This window comes from Callorhinus ursinus, unplaced genomic scaffold (genome assembly GCF_003265705.2).
Source record: "Callorhinus ursinus isolate GAN/ISIS: 27379988/994484 unplaced genomic scaffold, GSC_fseal_2.0 scaffold20, whole genome shotgun sequence".
Classification (NCBI taxonomy): Eukaryota; Metazoa; Chordata; class Mammalia; order Carnivora; family Otariidae; genus Callorhinus; species Callorhinus ursinus.
Genome location: NW_027397082.1, coordinates 5,142,834 through 5,160,871, shown reverse-complemented (window position 1 = coordinate 5,160,871; position 18,038 = coordinate 5,142,834). Strand labels below are relative to the sequence as shown.

The following is an 18,038-nucleotide window of genomic DNA, read 5'->3' as shown; positions in this document are numbered from 1 at the left end:
TATTTCACCCATCTTTAAAACTCCCACTTCTGAGTTTTGTACATCGGGTTTCTTATTTCTCCTCCCCTTCTTTCTTGAACTCACTCCAATCAGGCTTTCACCCCAGAAACTACACTTGTCACGGTCACCAGTCACTCCCATGGTGACAAAACCGTGGTTAATTCTCCGCCCTCATCCATTTAGACTTAGCAGTATTTGGTATTCTCGATTGCCCCCTCCCCTGGCAGCAGGTTTTTTTAAGTTGGCTTCTAGGATGCCACGCTCTTCTGGATTTCTTCCTTCTTCTTCAGTGACTTCTTGGCAGTCTTGTTTGCTCGTCCTCTCATCTTCCTGATGTTTTAATGATGGAGTGTCCTAGGACTCCATCCTTAGATCATCCCCCTTCCTTACCCGTCATCACTCCCTTGGTGATCTTATCCATATTCATGACATCAAATACCAACTTTGTGTTTAAGACTTCCAAGTTCCTGTCTCCAGCTGAACTTGTCCCTGGAAGTCCAGTTTCACATCCAACTGTTTCTGTGGCATCTCCACGATGTGTCTGATTCATATAAAAGCTACATATCCAGAGCCGAGCTCTTGATTCTATTCCCAAATCTGTCCCTTCTAGAGTTTCTCCATCCTAATCAGTGGCAACTCCAGTCTTCCAGGAACTTCATCCAAAAACCTCAACATCATCCTCAACTTTTCTATGACACCTCCCTGCCAATTAATTAGTAAATTCTTTTGGATCCTCCTTCACAATTTATCCAGAACCTGACCATTTCTCACCCCCCACCCTGCGATCACCTTAACCTTTTGGACACCATTGTCTCTTGTCTAGTTGACTACAGTAGCCTCCCAGCTGGTCTCTCTGCCTCTCCCCTTCTCCTGCTTCAATCTATTCTCAAAACAAAAGCCAAGCTAAGTCAGTCTGCCACCGCTTTTCTGCTCAAGGCCCTCCCATGGCTCTCCCCCTCACCTCAGAGGAAATGCCAAAGTCCTTCCAATGATCTGCCAAGCACTGCATGCTTTAGTCCTCTGTAACCTCTCTAAACACTACCCCCTGCTACTTGTCTACCATCCCTTTTTCAACCCCCTGGGGCCAATGTATTCTGGAATTCCAATTTTATTTTATTTATTTTATTTTAGAAAGGGACTATGGTAAGTACACTGTAAAATACAAACCCCGAGAGGAATTCCAGGGCAGCACCCTATAAACAACCACATGGATATTTCTGTAGTAAAATCTAAGAATACTCCTATTAAGTAGGATAACAAGTATATATATTTATAGCTTTAGATCAGTTTTTGCTGCCAGATGAGTCTGTTGCAAATTGAAAAACAAATGAATGAAAAAGTCAACACCCCACTTCTTTTCCCCAAAGAGGTTTAGATTTTTGAAGCTGCAAAATCGGGTGTTGAGAGACCTGTCTCTCCCCACTGTTCCCTCAACTCTGGTCAGGGTGGTCTCCTCATAATTCCTCTCTCACGCTAAGCATGCTCCTTCCCTCAGAGGCTGGTACGTTCCCCTCTCTCTGCCTAGAATTCCCCACGGTTTGCTCCTTAGCCCCTTTAGCTATGGATTCAAATGCCTCCTATTTTAGGGGCACCTGGATGGCTCAGTTGTTAAGCGTCTGACTCTTGATCTCAGCTCAGGTCTTGAGCCCAGGGTCATGAGTTCAAGCCCCATGTTGAGCTCCACACTGGGCATGGAGCCTACTTAAGAAAAAAAAAAAAATGCCACCTCCTTTGGTGAGATCTTCCTTGGCCACCCTATTTGAATAGTAAACCGCTCCTCGCCTAAACACACATTCACCTTCATTTTATTTACTTATTCTAATTCATTGTCCCCACAGCCCCACTAGACTCTACTCCATGAGGGCTAGGATTATTTCTCCCACTGCTGAATCCCCAGTGCTGAGAACAATATCTGGCACCTAATAGGCACTCAAATAAATATTTCTTGAATAAATTAATGAATCTATTTTCAAGATTTTTTTTGTCATTGGAAAAGGCTGCTCATAGTAAGAGAAATGACTCATTTAGAAAGTGGAAATTAAGAAAATATGAACTGATATGCCAACTTTATATGATTTCTTAGCCAATTAAACCTAGCTTCATCTAATGTGCTATATTTCAAATGCTCTTTTAAAGAACTTTTAGGTCAAAGAGGAAATAAAACACTTCAATTGCAGAATATATCAAAATACAATGACTCAAGAATTGAAGAAATTAGAAAAAGAACAAGTAACATTGAAGGAAGAATTTCATTAATAAAAATAAACATAGAGGTTAACGCATTAGAATAACAGGAGAAAGGCAATATAATTGGTAAATATGTGTGGTGGTTGCTTAATAAAACTCAAGGAATAGAAAACCATGCTGACAGATTTAAATAAACAAAGGGAAATAACCACAGGTGTGGAAAAAATTAAAATGATTATACTTCGTATAAATTCAGGCCAAGAGAATTGAAATTCTAGATGAAAGTCTTTTTATACCAAAATAAATCTCAGATCGATGAACATTTAAAGTAAAAGAGTGAAACAAGAAAAGTATAAAAGAAAACAGAGTGAAATTGTTCATTATCTTGAAGTAAGAAAGGCTTTTCTAAATAAGATGAAACCCCAAAACCATAAAGGAGAAGATTGATCATTTTATTGAATAAAATGTGAAGCTTCTATAAAACCAAAACATAACCAGCAAACTAGAATATCTTTTCTCAATATCTGACTGGAAAGGAGCAAATCTCTCCACTATTCGAAGAGTTTTTACAAATAAGAAAAAAGCAAACTTTAGAAAAATGTGCCTAGGACACAAAGATCTCACCCACAGGTGTGCAAAGGGCCAGAAATGCACAAGATATTCAAGTGTGTAAGTAATTCAAGAAATGCAAATTTAAATGACAAAAGGTTTTCCTTCTGGTGGCGCTTGTAAAAATGTAAACCCACATACCTTTCCATGGCTGGCTGTATTATTGTCCCCCACTACTTACTCCCAGTCCCGGGAAGAGGACTCCACAGCCCCCACCTTTGGCCACAGGATGTGCAGAGAGCAGTCCAAGTCTGAATGCCTGTGTGAAGAGCCTTTGCAGGGTTCAGCCATCACCCCATTTCCCTCTGCCCCAAGAGCAACAAGTTCTGAACAAGGGTCTCCTTTAGCTTAGATGCTGGAGGAAGAGAACCGGTAAATCAGAACCACAGCCAACCTAAAACTCTTGCAGCCAAAATATAACAAGAATGAGAAATAAACCTTAATTTTGGTAAGCCAAGGAGATTTGGAGGTTCTTGGTTACCACAGCATAACCTAGCAAAAGCTAATTAATTAATGTACCTCTCGATTCTATTTAGTGATAGAATGAGCTGCCTGATGGTTCATTTTATTTTTCCAACTACCACTTAATAGAAATGACACTTTGGGCAAGAGTGATTACTTTTTCTAATTCTCCATTTCCTCACATATGTGACACTTAGGGCTCAGTCTGTTTTTGCTGTTTTAATTATTATTAATAAGATAAAGAAGCCGCACCGGACATAATTTGGAGAAGAAGTACTCTTTTTTTTCTGTTGTAACTTTTTTTATTATAGAAGTAGTTATTATTAATCATTGAAAATTTAAGGCCATAGATAAGGGTAAAGAAAATAAAAACTGTGTTCTCACTACTGTTAATATTTTGATGCACTTCCTTTAAATTTTATTTTCCCCATGCATTTTAAATAAAACCACACATACCTCTGCTAACTGCCTTTCCCCCCTACCACTGTAACATTCTCGCTTTCATTACAAACTGCATTACAAATCTCTGTAAGCATTTTCAGTGGCTGCATAGTATCTTCAAGGCTACCATTTTAAAACTATATTCTTTGTTTTATATTGGCCATATAAGTTATTAGCCAAATATCAACTTACTGATTTTATAGAAAACATGTTATTTTTAGAGAACTATTAATCTTTCCATTTTTTTTTTCTAAATGGCTTTAATACCTTATGAGTTGATCGGTCTCCTTTATCACATGTAGTTTCTTCTAACTTTATGCTCCTTCAATGGGTATTTCCTTATGAAAAAGGGCACGGTGACCAATAACCCTGATAAGTTACAAACATTGAAAATGGACAATATTTGCAACAATCTTCATTTCGAAATCCAAACTCACTTCCATAGACTGAATGATGTAGTTAAGAATTTGTGGGCATGGGGGCGAAGCCATGCAATGCAAAAAAACAAAGGCAGCTGGACATTCTAGGAAAAAACAGAAGGTTGTATTAGAAAAGCATGATCCAGGGGCACTTGGGTGGCTTAGTTGGGTAAGTCATCTGACTCTTGATTTCGGCTCAGGTCGTGATCTCAGGGTCGTGAGATGAAGCACTGTGTCAGGCTCATGCTCAGCACAGTCTGCTTGAGATTCTCCCTCTCCCTCTGCCCCTCCCCACCATGCTCTCTCTCTCAAATAAATACATCTTTTAAAAAAAAAGCACGATCCAAATGTAAACTCACTGGTCCAAATCAGAACTGGATATATGTGTGCTTAAACAGAAAAAACAGAATAGATTGCAGGCAGGAGAAATATTGATTGAGGAGCTGCACTGTACTAGGGATATATTGAAGACGGCACATGTTTACTCTTGCAACAAGAGAAAACAAAGGCAACCAGAGAATCCAGGAAAATGAAAACGGCCCAAGAAAAGCCAAATATGGAGGAAACTAAAATGACACTGATCGTGAGCAATTCATGTCTATGAAAAGATAATTCATTTGAATATTCTCCTTTGAAGGGAATGGGCAACTGAATAATGAAGTGCAGACAAGGAAATGTAATTATAGCATGCTAGCTGGCTCTGAAAGGAAAAATATTTATTTAGTCATAATAATATGTTTCCGTTTATCGACATTCAATTTTTCGGAGCCAGCCTACAGACAAAACATGAAAGACTTAATTATGATTATAGAACAAAGTCTGAATGTTATCAGCTTTGATGGTCTGAAAGTCAAAATGTGGCTGGGAGGCCTTGGAAGATGGAAGGGAAGAAGACAGGCAACATGGCTTAAACCTTGTCTTGCAAAGGTAGGGAGTCAAGTTTTGAGGAGTAGGAGGTATGGATCAAAAAATAAAAGATTACTGGGGCGCCTGGGGTGGCTCACTCACTTAAGCATCCGACTCTTGATTTTGGCTGAGGTCATGAGATCGAGGCCCTGTGTTGGGCTCCATGCTGGGCATTGGAGACTGCTTAAGAGTCTCTCTCTCCCTCTCCCTCTACCCCTCTCCTCCCCATGTTCTCTCTCTCTTTCTCTTAAAAAAAAAATAGAAGATTACTATTTAAGTTTACAAAGGAAGCCGATAAATGAGCTAAAAACAGTGTTACTGACTGTAGAGGAGGAGGATTTGAGACAGTGTGGAGAGCATTGTCCTGTAGGAGCTGTTGTCCCCCAGCTCCAGGTCAGCCCTTGCCTGGCCGGCACTCGGATGCTCACTCCCTGCTCACCCTGTTCAGCCACTCCCAGAGAAGCACTGTCAGTGGGGACACTAGAGGGACACTGAGGCAGTGTCCTCTCCAGGATGAAAAAGGGAGGTGTTCCTTCTTGCTAGCTCCTGGTTCCTGTCAGTGTTTTTTCAGCAATGACTTTTCACCCCTGCATAAACAATCATCCAGTAACAGGAGGTGGCTCCAGTTTGCAGTTCTAAAACTCCCAGAACCAGGCGCATGGTGCCCACTCAAAGATGTCAGCACTAGCCAGCTAGCACCCCTCTTCAGGGACTGAGCCCCAGCTCTGGAGAGAGTACCCCTCCCCGGGTCTAGCAGCCCTTCCTCCACGTTTCCTTATTTGAATTAATGAACCTCTTCTGTGTCATCCTCCAGCCCCCTGCTAGTAGCTGCTCCCTGCAGTTGTCACCTGGGAGCTCCTACATGGTCCCCTTTGTGCCTTCAGTTCTCCAGTACCTGACTGATGACAATTTGTTGTATTAAATTCTCACAGTTAAAATAACTGGTATGATTTTTTTCTTGCCCTGATTCTGGCTGATCCCAAAAATAGATGGGTTAAATCCTCATTTATTGTTGCAGCAAGTTAATAGATTATGTGTGACTAAAGTTAATAAATCAAAACTTGGAGTATAAGCACGTAAAATATAGATATTGGGGTAACCACCAGAATAACTGTCACCTCTGGGGAGAGGGCTGGGTTTGGGGGTGAGCAGGGGATGTTGCTCATCTGTACAATTTCTTTTCAATGTATAAACATTTCTCTGATTAAAAAAAAAATTCCCTTTCCTCTTTCTTTGTATGTATTGTGGAACCTCATTGCTAGGGAATGGAGAAAATGCAATATCTCCTAAAATTTTAAAGTAAAATCTGGTGGACTTGAAAGTCAAAGACTGATTGACCATATTTTGGTAAGTGATAAAAGAAAACCCTCAAATTCGAGTCTTTGAACAGATCTAGCCACTACTAATGAATAATCACAAAATTAATAAATGAAAACCAATTTAATAAGTAGTAATGAATACATAATTCAATAATAAATTGAACAAATAATAATAATTATAATTGAATAAATTAAATTATTCCTCCATAAAACAGTAGGAAATGAAGTTGTTTAATATGAAAAAGAAAGGCCTTATTGAAAAGATAAAGGAAAGTCAGTGGATGACAGAAACATTAAGACTCAAGTTTCCCCAAAGCTTCTCATTGTAGAGATGAGTGAGGTGAGCTCCAGAAAGAAGAGACTCGGTTACAACTGAATGGAACTTTGCTGTCATCTGTACTCTCCGGAGACCTATGATAGACTCCTACTGCATGTCAGGCATAGTGCTAGGCTCTGGGGACTCCAAGGTCCCTTTCATTAAAAACTTTCAGTCTCGTAAGAAAAGGCAGGAATTCAGGGAACACACAGGATCCCTCTTACGTCCAGGCCCATTCACAAGGGCTGTCCAGTGTAATGGTTCATTTACTCTTCCTGTCAAGGTTGTAAGGTAAGTGGGATTAACTCCACTTTGCAGAGGAGGAAGTGGAGACTCATAAAAGGTAAAAGAATTGTCCAAAGCCAGGAATGTCTGATTCCAAAGCCCCTGTGCTCTCCTCTTCAACACTTTGATCTACAAAGTCATGGTCAAAAATAATATGAGGAGGGTGGTGGAGGAAGGAGAGAGGAGAGCACTTTTTTAAAGAGAGTCTCCTTGAGCCAGGCTTGCTTAACTTAAAGACCTATTTCAATGAACCCTCATGGTGGGAAACATAGCCTCTCTTTGGGCCTGGTTCCTACAATACTGACACCCCATCTTTTTGCTTCAGGAAAAGAAGTTTGCTATGAAAGGGTGGGATGCTTTAAAGACGGTTTACCATGGACTGGGACTTTGTCAAGACAGTTGGCAGGTCTGCCCTGGTCTCCAGAGGAGGTAAACACTCGCTTTCTGCTCTACACTAGACAGAATCCCAAAGTCTATCAGGTAAGCTAACCTGCTGCCTTCACCCACAGGTTGTTCTAAAATAGAACCTGTAGCTATAGATAGAGAAGACCTAGTTTCAGTAACTTACTCTGGCATAAACTACTGATTTAAAGGCTGGTATTTCTTTTTAGTATTGTGAGCCAGATTTTCTTGTCATATTATTTGTCCTAGTACTTAAATATAAAGATTGCTCTGAATCTGTTGTTTCATATGAGCTTGATCTGATACTTCTTTCTATTAATATATTAATTGAGAGCCTTCCACATGCAAGACTGAACAAGCAACAATACCTATTATGTATTAAATTAATTAAACAAGACAGTATCCTAAATTTATTATAGTAGGGAAAATGGGATATGGAAACAATTAACCTCTGTTGCAGCACAAATTATAATCTGTTACATAAGATACAAACAAAAGAATCTGGGAGCGTGGTGAGGAAGGGCTTACCTTCCCCTTGGGGGTGGGACGGGAGCCAGGAAAGGCTTTGAGGAAGACACCTGTTTGAGGTGTGTCCCGCAGGGTGGGCAGGGTTTGCGTAAGCAGAGACACACAGGGAAGTGACAAATGAACTGGCGTGGGCAAATGCATAAAGGAGAGAGCCTGCAGAGTACATCTGATGAATACAACATGTTGAGTTAGACGGGGGACAGAGAGGAAGTCCTCAAATATGGAGTGAGTTAGAAAAGTAGTTTAGAGACAAATTCTATAACTCCTTCCTGGAGACTTTGGACTTCATCCTGTGAGCCAGGAGGCCCCACTGGAAGTTTTTAAAGAGGCTTTAAGATATCTACCCTGGCTACAGTGCACTTTCTTGACTGGAGCTGGGAGAGCCTGCAGGTGATTGCCAGACTGTTTAGTACCAAGCCACCCAACATGGTAACCATGAACTATGTGGGTATTAAAACTAAATAAAATTAAAGATTCAGTTTTTCAGCTGCACCAACCACATATCAAGTGCTCAGTAGCCCCATGCGGGCTAGTGGCTACCATTTTGGACAGTGCAAATGCAGGATATTTCCACCATCACAGAAAGTTCTATTTGAGAGTGCTAGAAAACCATAATGCAGTTTGGATCAGATTCGGAGAACTAGCCTGAGCCAGAGCATGAGCATGAGTATGATAATAGAAAATTGACATGATAAACATCATAAACTGTCCTGAGATCCTATACATGAGTCACAGGAAGAATAATGACTCTCTTGCCAAGAGAACTTGATTGGGGATGCTGGAGAATGAGTTACATTTTGGACCAGTGAGGTTCGGGCAGTCTATTGGATATTTGCCTCTTGTAGCTCAGTGGGCAGTCTAGAGCTGGAAGAAGAGATTCCAAAGTCTTTTACCCAGAGGTGAGAGTTGAAATCCAAAGAGTGATGTGATCTCAGGGGCAGAGAAAAAAAGCATGATACTAGACTTAAGTGGAGCAAAGACCAGAGAAAGATCATTTCCAGTCTCTACCTGCAACTCTATAACCCTGAGCCTCACTTTCCATCAGACCCAGCCAAGACAGCCTCTGCTGTGCCCCCACCCCCTACAAACAGAATCTGATTTGTTGCTGTCTAAACTTACCAGACACACACCTACATATGCGCACATAGCTCTTCACTGAATTACACCATTTGCTCTGTAGATGACAGTTCTATCAAAAACAAAGAAGAAAAGCCCTTATTTGGGGTACAGAGAAATTTACAAAGCAAGTGTACTCCAATGACATTGTGGTAGATTCCACAACATGGAACGAACCTTCAAAACATTTTGCGAAGTTAAATAAGCCAGACACAAAAGGACAAGCATTGTCCGTTATATGAAATTCCCATTATATGAAACACCTAGAGTAGTCAAATTCATAGAGATGGAAAAGTAGAATAATAGTTACCACGGGCTGGGGGAGGCAACAATGGAGAGTTACTATTTAAGGGTATAGGACTTCAGGTTGGGATGATAAAAAAATTCCTTGAGAGGGATGGTCCTGATGGTTGCACAACAATGCCAGTGACTTAATGGTACTAAATTGTATACTTAAAAATGGTTAAGGTGGTAATTCTTGTGTTACATCTATTTTGCCACAGTTTTTTTTTATTGTAAAGAGAATCTGTTGAATACAAATGTTTTGGAGCACCTTCGCTCTCTGGCTAGGACTTTAAGGTTGAACTTTCATGGAGCACAGGCACTAAAACAGGTGATGAAGGTCAGTCTTCGGGAGAGTCTGGACCCTAAAGGCAATGAAGAGAATATCAGACACCAAGCACTCTCCTAATAAACGGACCATAAAGGCAATATTCCTCATGTCTTTTCTACTCCCTTCCATTTGGAAAAAACCACATGACAAACCAGATCTGTACTTGAATTTGCAATGGAAGGAAGCCTGAAGGTTTGTAGTTAAAGTGTTTTATACCAACAGTGAGGAGACAGGATGACTCAGGGTACAATACTAAAAACCTTGATGGCCCCAGACTTGAGCCATTTGCTACACTGTGCAAATCTGACTTTGTATATGAGAAAGCAGAAGTTAACTATGCAATGGTTTAACATACTCTTTTCTCAGAGGGAGGAATTCTTAAAGCTAAACATGGTGCAATAAACCGGACTCAGTTCTGAGAGTCACAGGTCTTCACAGCTACATTTCTGCTAGAATGAAGAATCCAACCTGCTATCTCCCAGAGTGGCTCATACAGTTAGTGACTAGTGGTGACGCCCATTTTGCATGATTATGGTAGTTTCTGGGCCTGCAGCTTTTCTCAAGGCTGGAACATACCTAACTGGTGACTACTTTTGACTTACTACAAATGAGATCATCAAGAGACCAGTCATGCTTTGTGGAATGGGTTGATCTCATACCAGTGAGGTTCTATGATTCCTCAAAGATAAGAACATTAAAAGTAAAGGCCTGGGCGCCCAGATAACCATTGAGACTTTACCTAACCCTTTCTTGGGATAATCTCTTCTGTCCTGACACCCTTTAATGGCTCTGTCCTTGTGGCAGCAGAAGCTGAGGTGTCTTCTTTGAGTTGATTCCATGATGTTGTTTCGAGTTTCCTGTTTTCTAGGTTAGTATGCCATGTCACAGGGGTGTGCCAGATTGAATATGAAGTGAACAAAAATGTTTTTCTACCTTTCTTACTTTACTAAATTCTTCAAGGCTTTCGTGACAATGGAGGATGCTCGGATCCCACAGTTCTTGTCAGATTGACACTTTGAAGCTTTCACAAGGCCCCACATCCAGCATCTAGCTCTTCTCATGACGGGGAAAGATTAAACAAACTTTTTCTACCAAATCCCCTTTCCCAAATAGGTTTGTGCCTTTTTTTTTTTTTTGACATAGAAATAGAAATATAGTTGGTGTTTAAGGGGCTCCAGCTGGAGTTGGAGTTAACATCTGGATTCTTTTAAATATATAGATGGACAAATGTTTTTGCCTTTGGATTCCATTATTCAGCAGAGCAGAACTTCCAGGAAAGCCCAGATACATTTGATTTTATTATCTGCCTCAACAAATCCCACATCTGCTCTGTGCCCTATCGGTAAAGAACAGTATGATCAGATCCCAACTTGAGAGCTCAGTGGTGGAACACATGACTTCAGAGAAAGACCTTGTGGGTTTCAGCCCCCCACTCCGGGACTCATTAGCCGGAGTGCTCTTGGGAGAAGTGCCTTGACTTCTCATTGTGCCCTTTCGTAATCTGTAAAGTTAGTACCTACCTCACAGTGTCATGGAGAGTAAATGAACTACACCATAAAGTGCTTAGAACAATTCCTGGCACATAAGCAGATACGAGTGTAGCTATATTATAATTACTGTGTAAGCCAATTTAGGATTCTCATGATTGTTTGCTTACCATCTTGGAGATACTTTAACTAGCCAGCAATTTGTATGATTAATTTGCATGTTACTGTTAAACACAAGTAGCTAGTAATAGGCTCTTTTTTGAAGGCTCTTTGTTATAAGATTCACCATTGTCAAACTTGCAACTCGCTGATTAGAGTGTTCATTTTTTTTCTCAAAATAGAATTTTGAGCATTTCTTATATTGTGCCTTTTCATTTTTCTCTTAATAACGAAATCACTTAAATGCATAGTATCACTAAGATGAGTTTGGTTGGTTATAAAAACAATCCAACAAAATACAAGAAATACAAAAGAACATTCAAGGTAATTGCATAAAATGATCTTTAATATGCTATTTTACTGCATGTGGTGAGATCCTAACCTTTGTTCCTCCCTCATAAAGTGGGGTGAACAATCTGTTTTGCCACCTGGGCAGCATACTTTTTTTTTTAAAGATTTTATTTATTTATTTGATAGAGACACAGTGAGAGAGGGAACACAAGCAGGGAGAGTGGGAGAGGGAGAAGCAGGCTTCCCACTGAGCAGGGAGGCCAATGCCAATGCAGGTCTCAATCCCAGGACCCTGGGATCATGACCTGAGCCAAAGGCAGACGCTTAACGACTGAGCCACCCAGGCGCCCCTTTGCAGCATGCTTCTAAGCCTCAAACAGCACACGGCTCATGAATCCCGTCGGTAGCCGAGAAGTAAGTGCTATACAAAAGTAAGGCTGACGGAAGTCCTGACTGAAACTGACCCAGCATCGTCTTACAAACCTTGCCTTAAAACCAAACACTCTTCTTTCCTTTCCTTTCCTGTGATTACATTTATATACTGTATTTGATAATGCATTAATAATTTCTTGGCACTTTGCCGTGCATAGCAATAGCTATTTCTTTGGTAAAAATATATTAAAGAAGGTTGTTAAGAATCAAATGTAGTGGAAGACTTTTCAGCAGACTTAGAATAATTCTACTAAATGTCAAATAATTTTGAATTATTATTTTACCTTAATCTCTTTTCACTTGAAACAGGAAATCAGTGCAGTTAATTATCTAACTATCCAAACCTCACACTTTGGAACAGACAAGATGACCCGTATCAACATACCTGGATGGAAATCAGATGGAAAATGGCAGCAAGACATGTGCAATGTATGATGTGGACAAACTCTTCTTTATACTAGTGTAAAAGCTGTATGTTTAATGAGAATGTACTTTGCATATATTAATGCATATTCATGGAAATTCCTCCATCTAGTTACTCACATTGTCCCTGTCCCAAGGCCCCAAATGAATTATCCACTTCCTATTTATACTCACTTACTATGAATTGCATTAGATTACAATGAGAGCATATTTCTTTGTAATTATTCTTTGATAAATTCTCACTTTTGACAAAAGATTGAACGATAGGATAAATTTCTCGCTTAAAGGAAAAAATTTTCCAGGTCCACTCCAAGAAATTAATTTTCCTCTCTGATACTCAAGATTAATAGACTGCTAACATAGTGGGCAATTAATTATTTACAAGGCCATATAGTATAGTATAGTCAGGCTGCCTGAATTCATACCATGGTTCTACGTACCATGATCGTGGGGAAGTTTAATTAACCTGTCTATGCTTTGGATTCCTTATCTGCAAAGGGGATTAAATAAGATAATATATGTAAAAGGGTTAGGACAGGACCTAGCCCGTAGTGGGTTCAATACCTGGTAGTGTTACTTCTTATAGAATCCATTGCTCAGTCACTTTGGCTTTCTTTAATTCTTCTTTCTTCCATACTCATAATAAATCTTTGTGCCAGGTGTTACTAAAAGTGGAAGACGTGAACTGCATTAACATAGACTGGATTAACGGTTCGCTGGAATACATCCACGCCGTAAACAATCTCCGCGTTGTCGGTGCTGAGGTGGCATATTTTATTGATGTTCTCGCGGTAAGAAAAGTTGATTTTTAAAAAATTGTATTTAATTGGTTTTGCACAATAACACCAAGAATTTGCATTGATTTTTATGGCTTTTTTTTAGCTTACACGAGTTCTGAACGTGTGAGATATTAAGCATTCCTTTCTGTATGGTGACCAGGAAAGGGAAGTTACTTCTTGGGAAAGAAGTGCCTGTGGTTCTCCAAAGCGCCACTTGGTGGCAGTGTCCCTTCACAGGCTCCTCACCAAATGCTTCCCCAGCCCTAACCCCACCCCCAAGGTCACTTCCCCGGTCAGCTTATAGGCCCCTCTCCTGCCAGTTAGTTTTCATCCCATTGTAAACCTATCCTTAATGATTATAAACTGTTCCCATCTTATGAATACTATTTGTTTAGAATGTGAAATACATTTTCCCACAGAAAGTGAGTTCTGTGGCAGTGAATTAGTTAGGTCTGTAGTCCAGTCCAGGCACAATAACCTATACATTCTCTAAAAGAATAAAATAGACTTTGCTATTTATGAGGGTTATACTCTGAGACATTTATAAATCTCCAAGTGCCCTACCATTATAGAAAGTAATTTCCCACCATAAAATGTAGTGAAGTAAAATCTAAAGATTTATGACCCTCTCAGACTCTTAAGGAGGGTTCACTCATTCATTCCACAAATGTTTTTCTCTGCACTGGCTGTGGGCTAGGCGCTGTTCTAGTCACTGAAGATACAGGGCGAGTGAGACAGTGTTTCTGCTCTGACAAAGGGTGGGGATGGTACTATGAGGACGTCCAAGGATGGAGAGAGACTGGAGCATCAGCTAACCTAGATGGGCAGCCAAGGGAGGTGATCCTCGAATCCTGAGCACAGTGAGGAAGCAGCGGGAGAGGACCTGGGGAGCCAAGTCCTCACCTCTGCCCCCACACTGCTTGTCTGCTCTTCCTTGCTGTCGAGGGAGACCGGGGCACAAGGGGGTACTAGAATGGGTCCTTGCATCCAAAGGACGAAATCCGATTCATCTCCTCTTCAGAGAAAAACCTGTCCTAAGCTTTTGTGAATTTCTTCGTGGATCCTGGGGCCTGCGCTGTGGGCTCTTCTAGGTCCAGGAAATAAATAGTAGTGGCTTTTAAGAGAGGAAATGTTTGCTGAGCTGAAGGGAGAAGCATCTGCTGAGGTACATGTTCAGTGAATTGATGGGAACAGAGGAGGGGAAGACCGAGGGGGAAGAGGGCTGATCTCAGATAACAGGCTGTAGAGAAAGACAGAAAGAAAGCATAGATTTGAAAGGGTGGCAGCATTGGAGGAAGGGGCCCCCTAAGGACCAGGAGACATCCTGGGGCGGCCATTCACGTGTTAATGAGAGAGAAAATACTCTTTATAAAGCAGCACGTAATATTGTCATTACTGGTGGGAAAAAAGTGGAGCATTTGATCAAATGATAAATTTATCCACGTGAAGGCAATTGCTTGATTTTCACTGTTATCATAGAGAACTCGAAGCTTAGATGAAACTAAAAATGCTTGCTCCTTTGTTCCCCGTTGAGTGTGTGTGTGTGTGAGAGAGAGAGAGAGAGAACTCTTAGACACATAGTCATTTTGTAAATATTCTTAAAAAGACCTCTTTGAAGACCAAACTCAGCCCAGGCATTTGCTTGAGTGTCCTTCATCTGGAGGAGACAGACATGGGTAAGGTGGGTGACAGCCCGGGTATGACTGCATTTGATCTGTGTTGGGTGTATACCGGAAGGGTCTCAGGAAGAATGGGTATGGGCTGGAAGCCATAGATGTGGTTGCTGGGCTGTTCTTTTCCTGAGGACCACGAGGCCCCTTAGCACAGGGAGAAAAACCTGACCTCCAGTTGAAAATAGACGGTATTTATAACAATCTTCATTTCGAAATCCAAACTCACTTCCATAGACTGAATGATGTAGTTAAGAATGTGTGGGCGTGGGGGGGAAGCCATGCAATGCAAAAAACAAAGGCAGCTGGACATTCTAGGAAAGCACCTCCAGTGCTTTCTCCTTCAGCCAGACAAGGAGGCGAGTGGACATGGGGGTCACTTTGTCCATTGACTAATTCCCATCCTGTGTGTGAGAGGGACAAATATGTCAAGCATTGGTCAAGCACATGTAAACCATTCCACCTGGTCTTTTAAAAATACGTGTCCTGTTTTCCTTTAAAAATCCTATCAGAAAAAGTTTGGATATTCTCCTTCTAAAGTTCACTTGATTGGCCACAGCGTGGGAGCACATCTGGCTGGGGAAGCTGGGTCAAGGGTACCAGGCCTTGGAAGAATAACAGGTAAGCCTGCCCTGGGGTTGGGCCTGGAATTTGCTTACACATTTGTTTACACACAAAATCAAGTATCTGAAACACCAACTGAAGTTGAGGAAGCAAATGTAAGATAGGAGAAAATGGGACTCAACTACACATAAAAGGGTTTTCAAAGCATAAGGGCGTAGATCCACGTTAGAGAATGTTCACTGTGGCATTACCTGTGATGGGAAAGTAATGGGAGCTGACCTCTACCAGCAGAGGACGGCTGATGAATATGACACATGCTGTGCAACTCCATACTGCTAACACAAAGAATGAGTTAGAGCCCCACTGATGGTTCTGGAAGGTTGTCCTGGACACATCGGGGTCGCAGCTCACAGTGGATGCTGGCTGTGTGGAACTGGTTTAAGGCCTGTGCCCATGCTATTCCAGTTGCTAGAATGTTGAATATTACCCCTGGATATACTATTAAGTCTAAAAATAAGTTGCTGAGTCAGGTATGTATACTATGAATTAGCATGAATTAGTATATACTGTGAACTAGATTTTTGAGGATGATAATCATTTCCCTTCCCTGTACGCCGACTTCCAAACCAATTGAGTCAGATGGATGGAGATCGAAGTATCAGCCTCAGTATCAACAAGTTGGCCTCACGTCTCTCTACTCTGCATCCCCAACCAATATTCAGTCAGCAGGTGCTGGATTTCCTCGTCTGCTTTGCACCTGTCCATGTCCTGGTCACTGTCCCAGCTCAGGCCTTCTTCATTGCTCTCCTGGATTTGGTCACTCATGACTGGTCCCCCAGCCTAATCCTCCACAAGTGCTGCCAAGTCCTCATGTTTCCAAATACAGGCTGCGTCACTCACTGCTGGAACTTTCCATTGTCCAAAGCCTCTTAGCTTGTCACATAAATGGTTCATGTTTCATCATGGCTTTTCATGTTTCTGTGCCTTACCCCATGCTATTGGCCCTTGCCCGAAATGGCCACAGTTCATCTTTCAAGATTCATTCCAAATGCACCTTCCTCAGGCAGAGTTAATTCTCTCTACTTCCCATATCCTTTGAAATATCCCTCTATTATATCCGAAAATGCAACTCCTGTGTTGCATGGTTATATATATACATATATATCATATATACATACATATACATATATATACAATTATTCACTCACCTGTTTATTTTGATAGACTCTGAACTACTAAGAAAGTCCCCCTTATCCCCACACCTCCCCAGGCCTGACACATAGTAGGTGTACATTTCCTGTTGGTTAAAACAATAAACTGTAGTTCTGTGTGTGTGTGTGTGTGTATATATATATATATATACACACACATGCTTTAAATTCGAATTTGAACTTTAAGTATCTTTTTCTAAAAATAGTTAAGAATGCCAAATTACATGTACAGTGTTTTGTCTCTGCAGCCTTTTGGTATAACAGACTTCTCCTGCTGAAAACTTCCTTTATTCCAGCTCCCAAATCCCTACCCCAACACCAGCACCAGCCCATGGCCATCTTTCTTATTTGGAATAATAACATTGTATTTTTATTCTGAAGTCATTGGGTAGCAAAAATCTCCTTTTGCTCTAAGTTTTCAGGTCGGGAGGAATGAAGAAACAGGCAGAGTTTGTGAAGATGGAATGTCATGGGGCCTACACAGCCTTTCAGCCATAAATGAGAGGGAGGAACATTGCTCTTCATGTATTAAAAATCACACTGGGTTACCATAAATTTGTGAAGATTTTGATTTTCTCAATTTCGATTTCCAAAATCAGATACTATATAACTCCCAATTCTTCCTGCCAAGTGAATTATCCCGTTGAGTAAATAGAAAACAATACATTTTTAAAGGCTCTCTGAAAATCCAAAGATTGCTATAATTTGGACGCTGCAATCTATATTCCTTGCAAGTGGTTAGTTTTTGAACAATCATGTTCCTTGAGTAACAAAAGAACTAAAACTTTAAGAAAGACACTAGCTTTATCATAAAATCAGTTCAAAGCAAAATTAAATGATAGATTTTAAGACGGGCCTAAGTTGAACCTTCTGCTGCCTTTCCTCCTGAGACCTGGAACCCCCCACGTGAAGGGCCCTGCTTCCCTGCTATTTGCCCCTTCTCTGATCAGTAGACTCTGAAGTGGGTCTCACATTTGGTTGCATCTCTGCAGAGCTCTTGACTCTGTGCTTGCATAATACCTTGCAGCAAATCGGTGATTGCACACTAAACAATCAAATGAACTTCCTAGTGTTGAAGATGGATCCTGAGACTGTTGTGTTTTGGAAGCTTGGGGCACAAGCATTCACTTCTCACTCCTGCCACATTTCCACAGGGCTCAGGCCCCTCCACTCCAAGTCCTCTCCACTCTGGGATCCAGTCTTCACTGTACAGCAAAGGGATTTTTTGCTAAAATGTAAATCTCCCCTTTTGCAAACTTGTAAGAGCTTCCCATTGCCAACCAGAGGATGTCCAAACCCTTTTGCGTGGTTCAGATTACATCCGGCCCCTGCTTAAAATGCTAGCTTTGTCTTTCACCCAGTTCTAAAACTCTGTACACCAGCCCTCAAAAACCAGTTAGTTTCCCAGATGTGCTTAAC

The 18,038-nt window shown here is 41.0% G+C and overlaps 1 protein-coding gene across 1 annotated transcript in view; it reads left to right on the top strand.

Moving 5' to 3' along the window:
* Positions 1–1,479: 1,479 nt before the first annotated feature.
* PNLIPRP3 (pancreatic lipase related protein 3) overlaps positions 1,480–18,038 on the top strand; it is a 29,867-nt gene continuing 13,308 nt past the window's right edge. The window contains exons 1-5 of the mRNA XM_073904560.1: positions 1,480–1,501; positions 7,270–7,424; positions 12,282–12,401; positions 13,055–13,186; positions 15,357–15,465. Coding sequence (XP_073760661.1) covers positions 1,480–1,501; positions 7,270–7,424; positions 12,282–12,401; positions 13,055–13,186; positions 15,357–15,465 — 538 coding nt within the window. The remainder of the gene's footprint in view (positions 1,502–7,269; positions 7,425–12,281; positions 12,402–13,054; positions 13,187–15,356; positions 15,466–18,038) is intronic.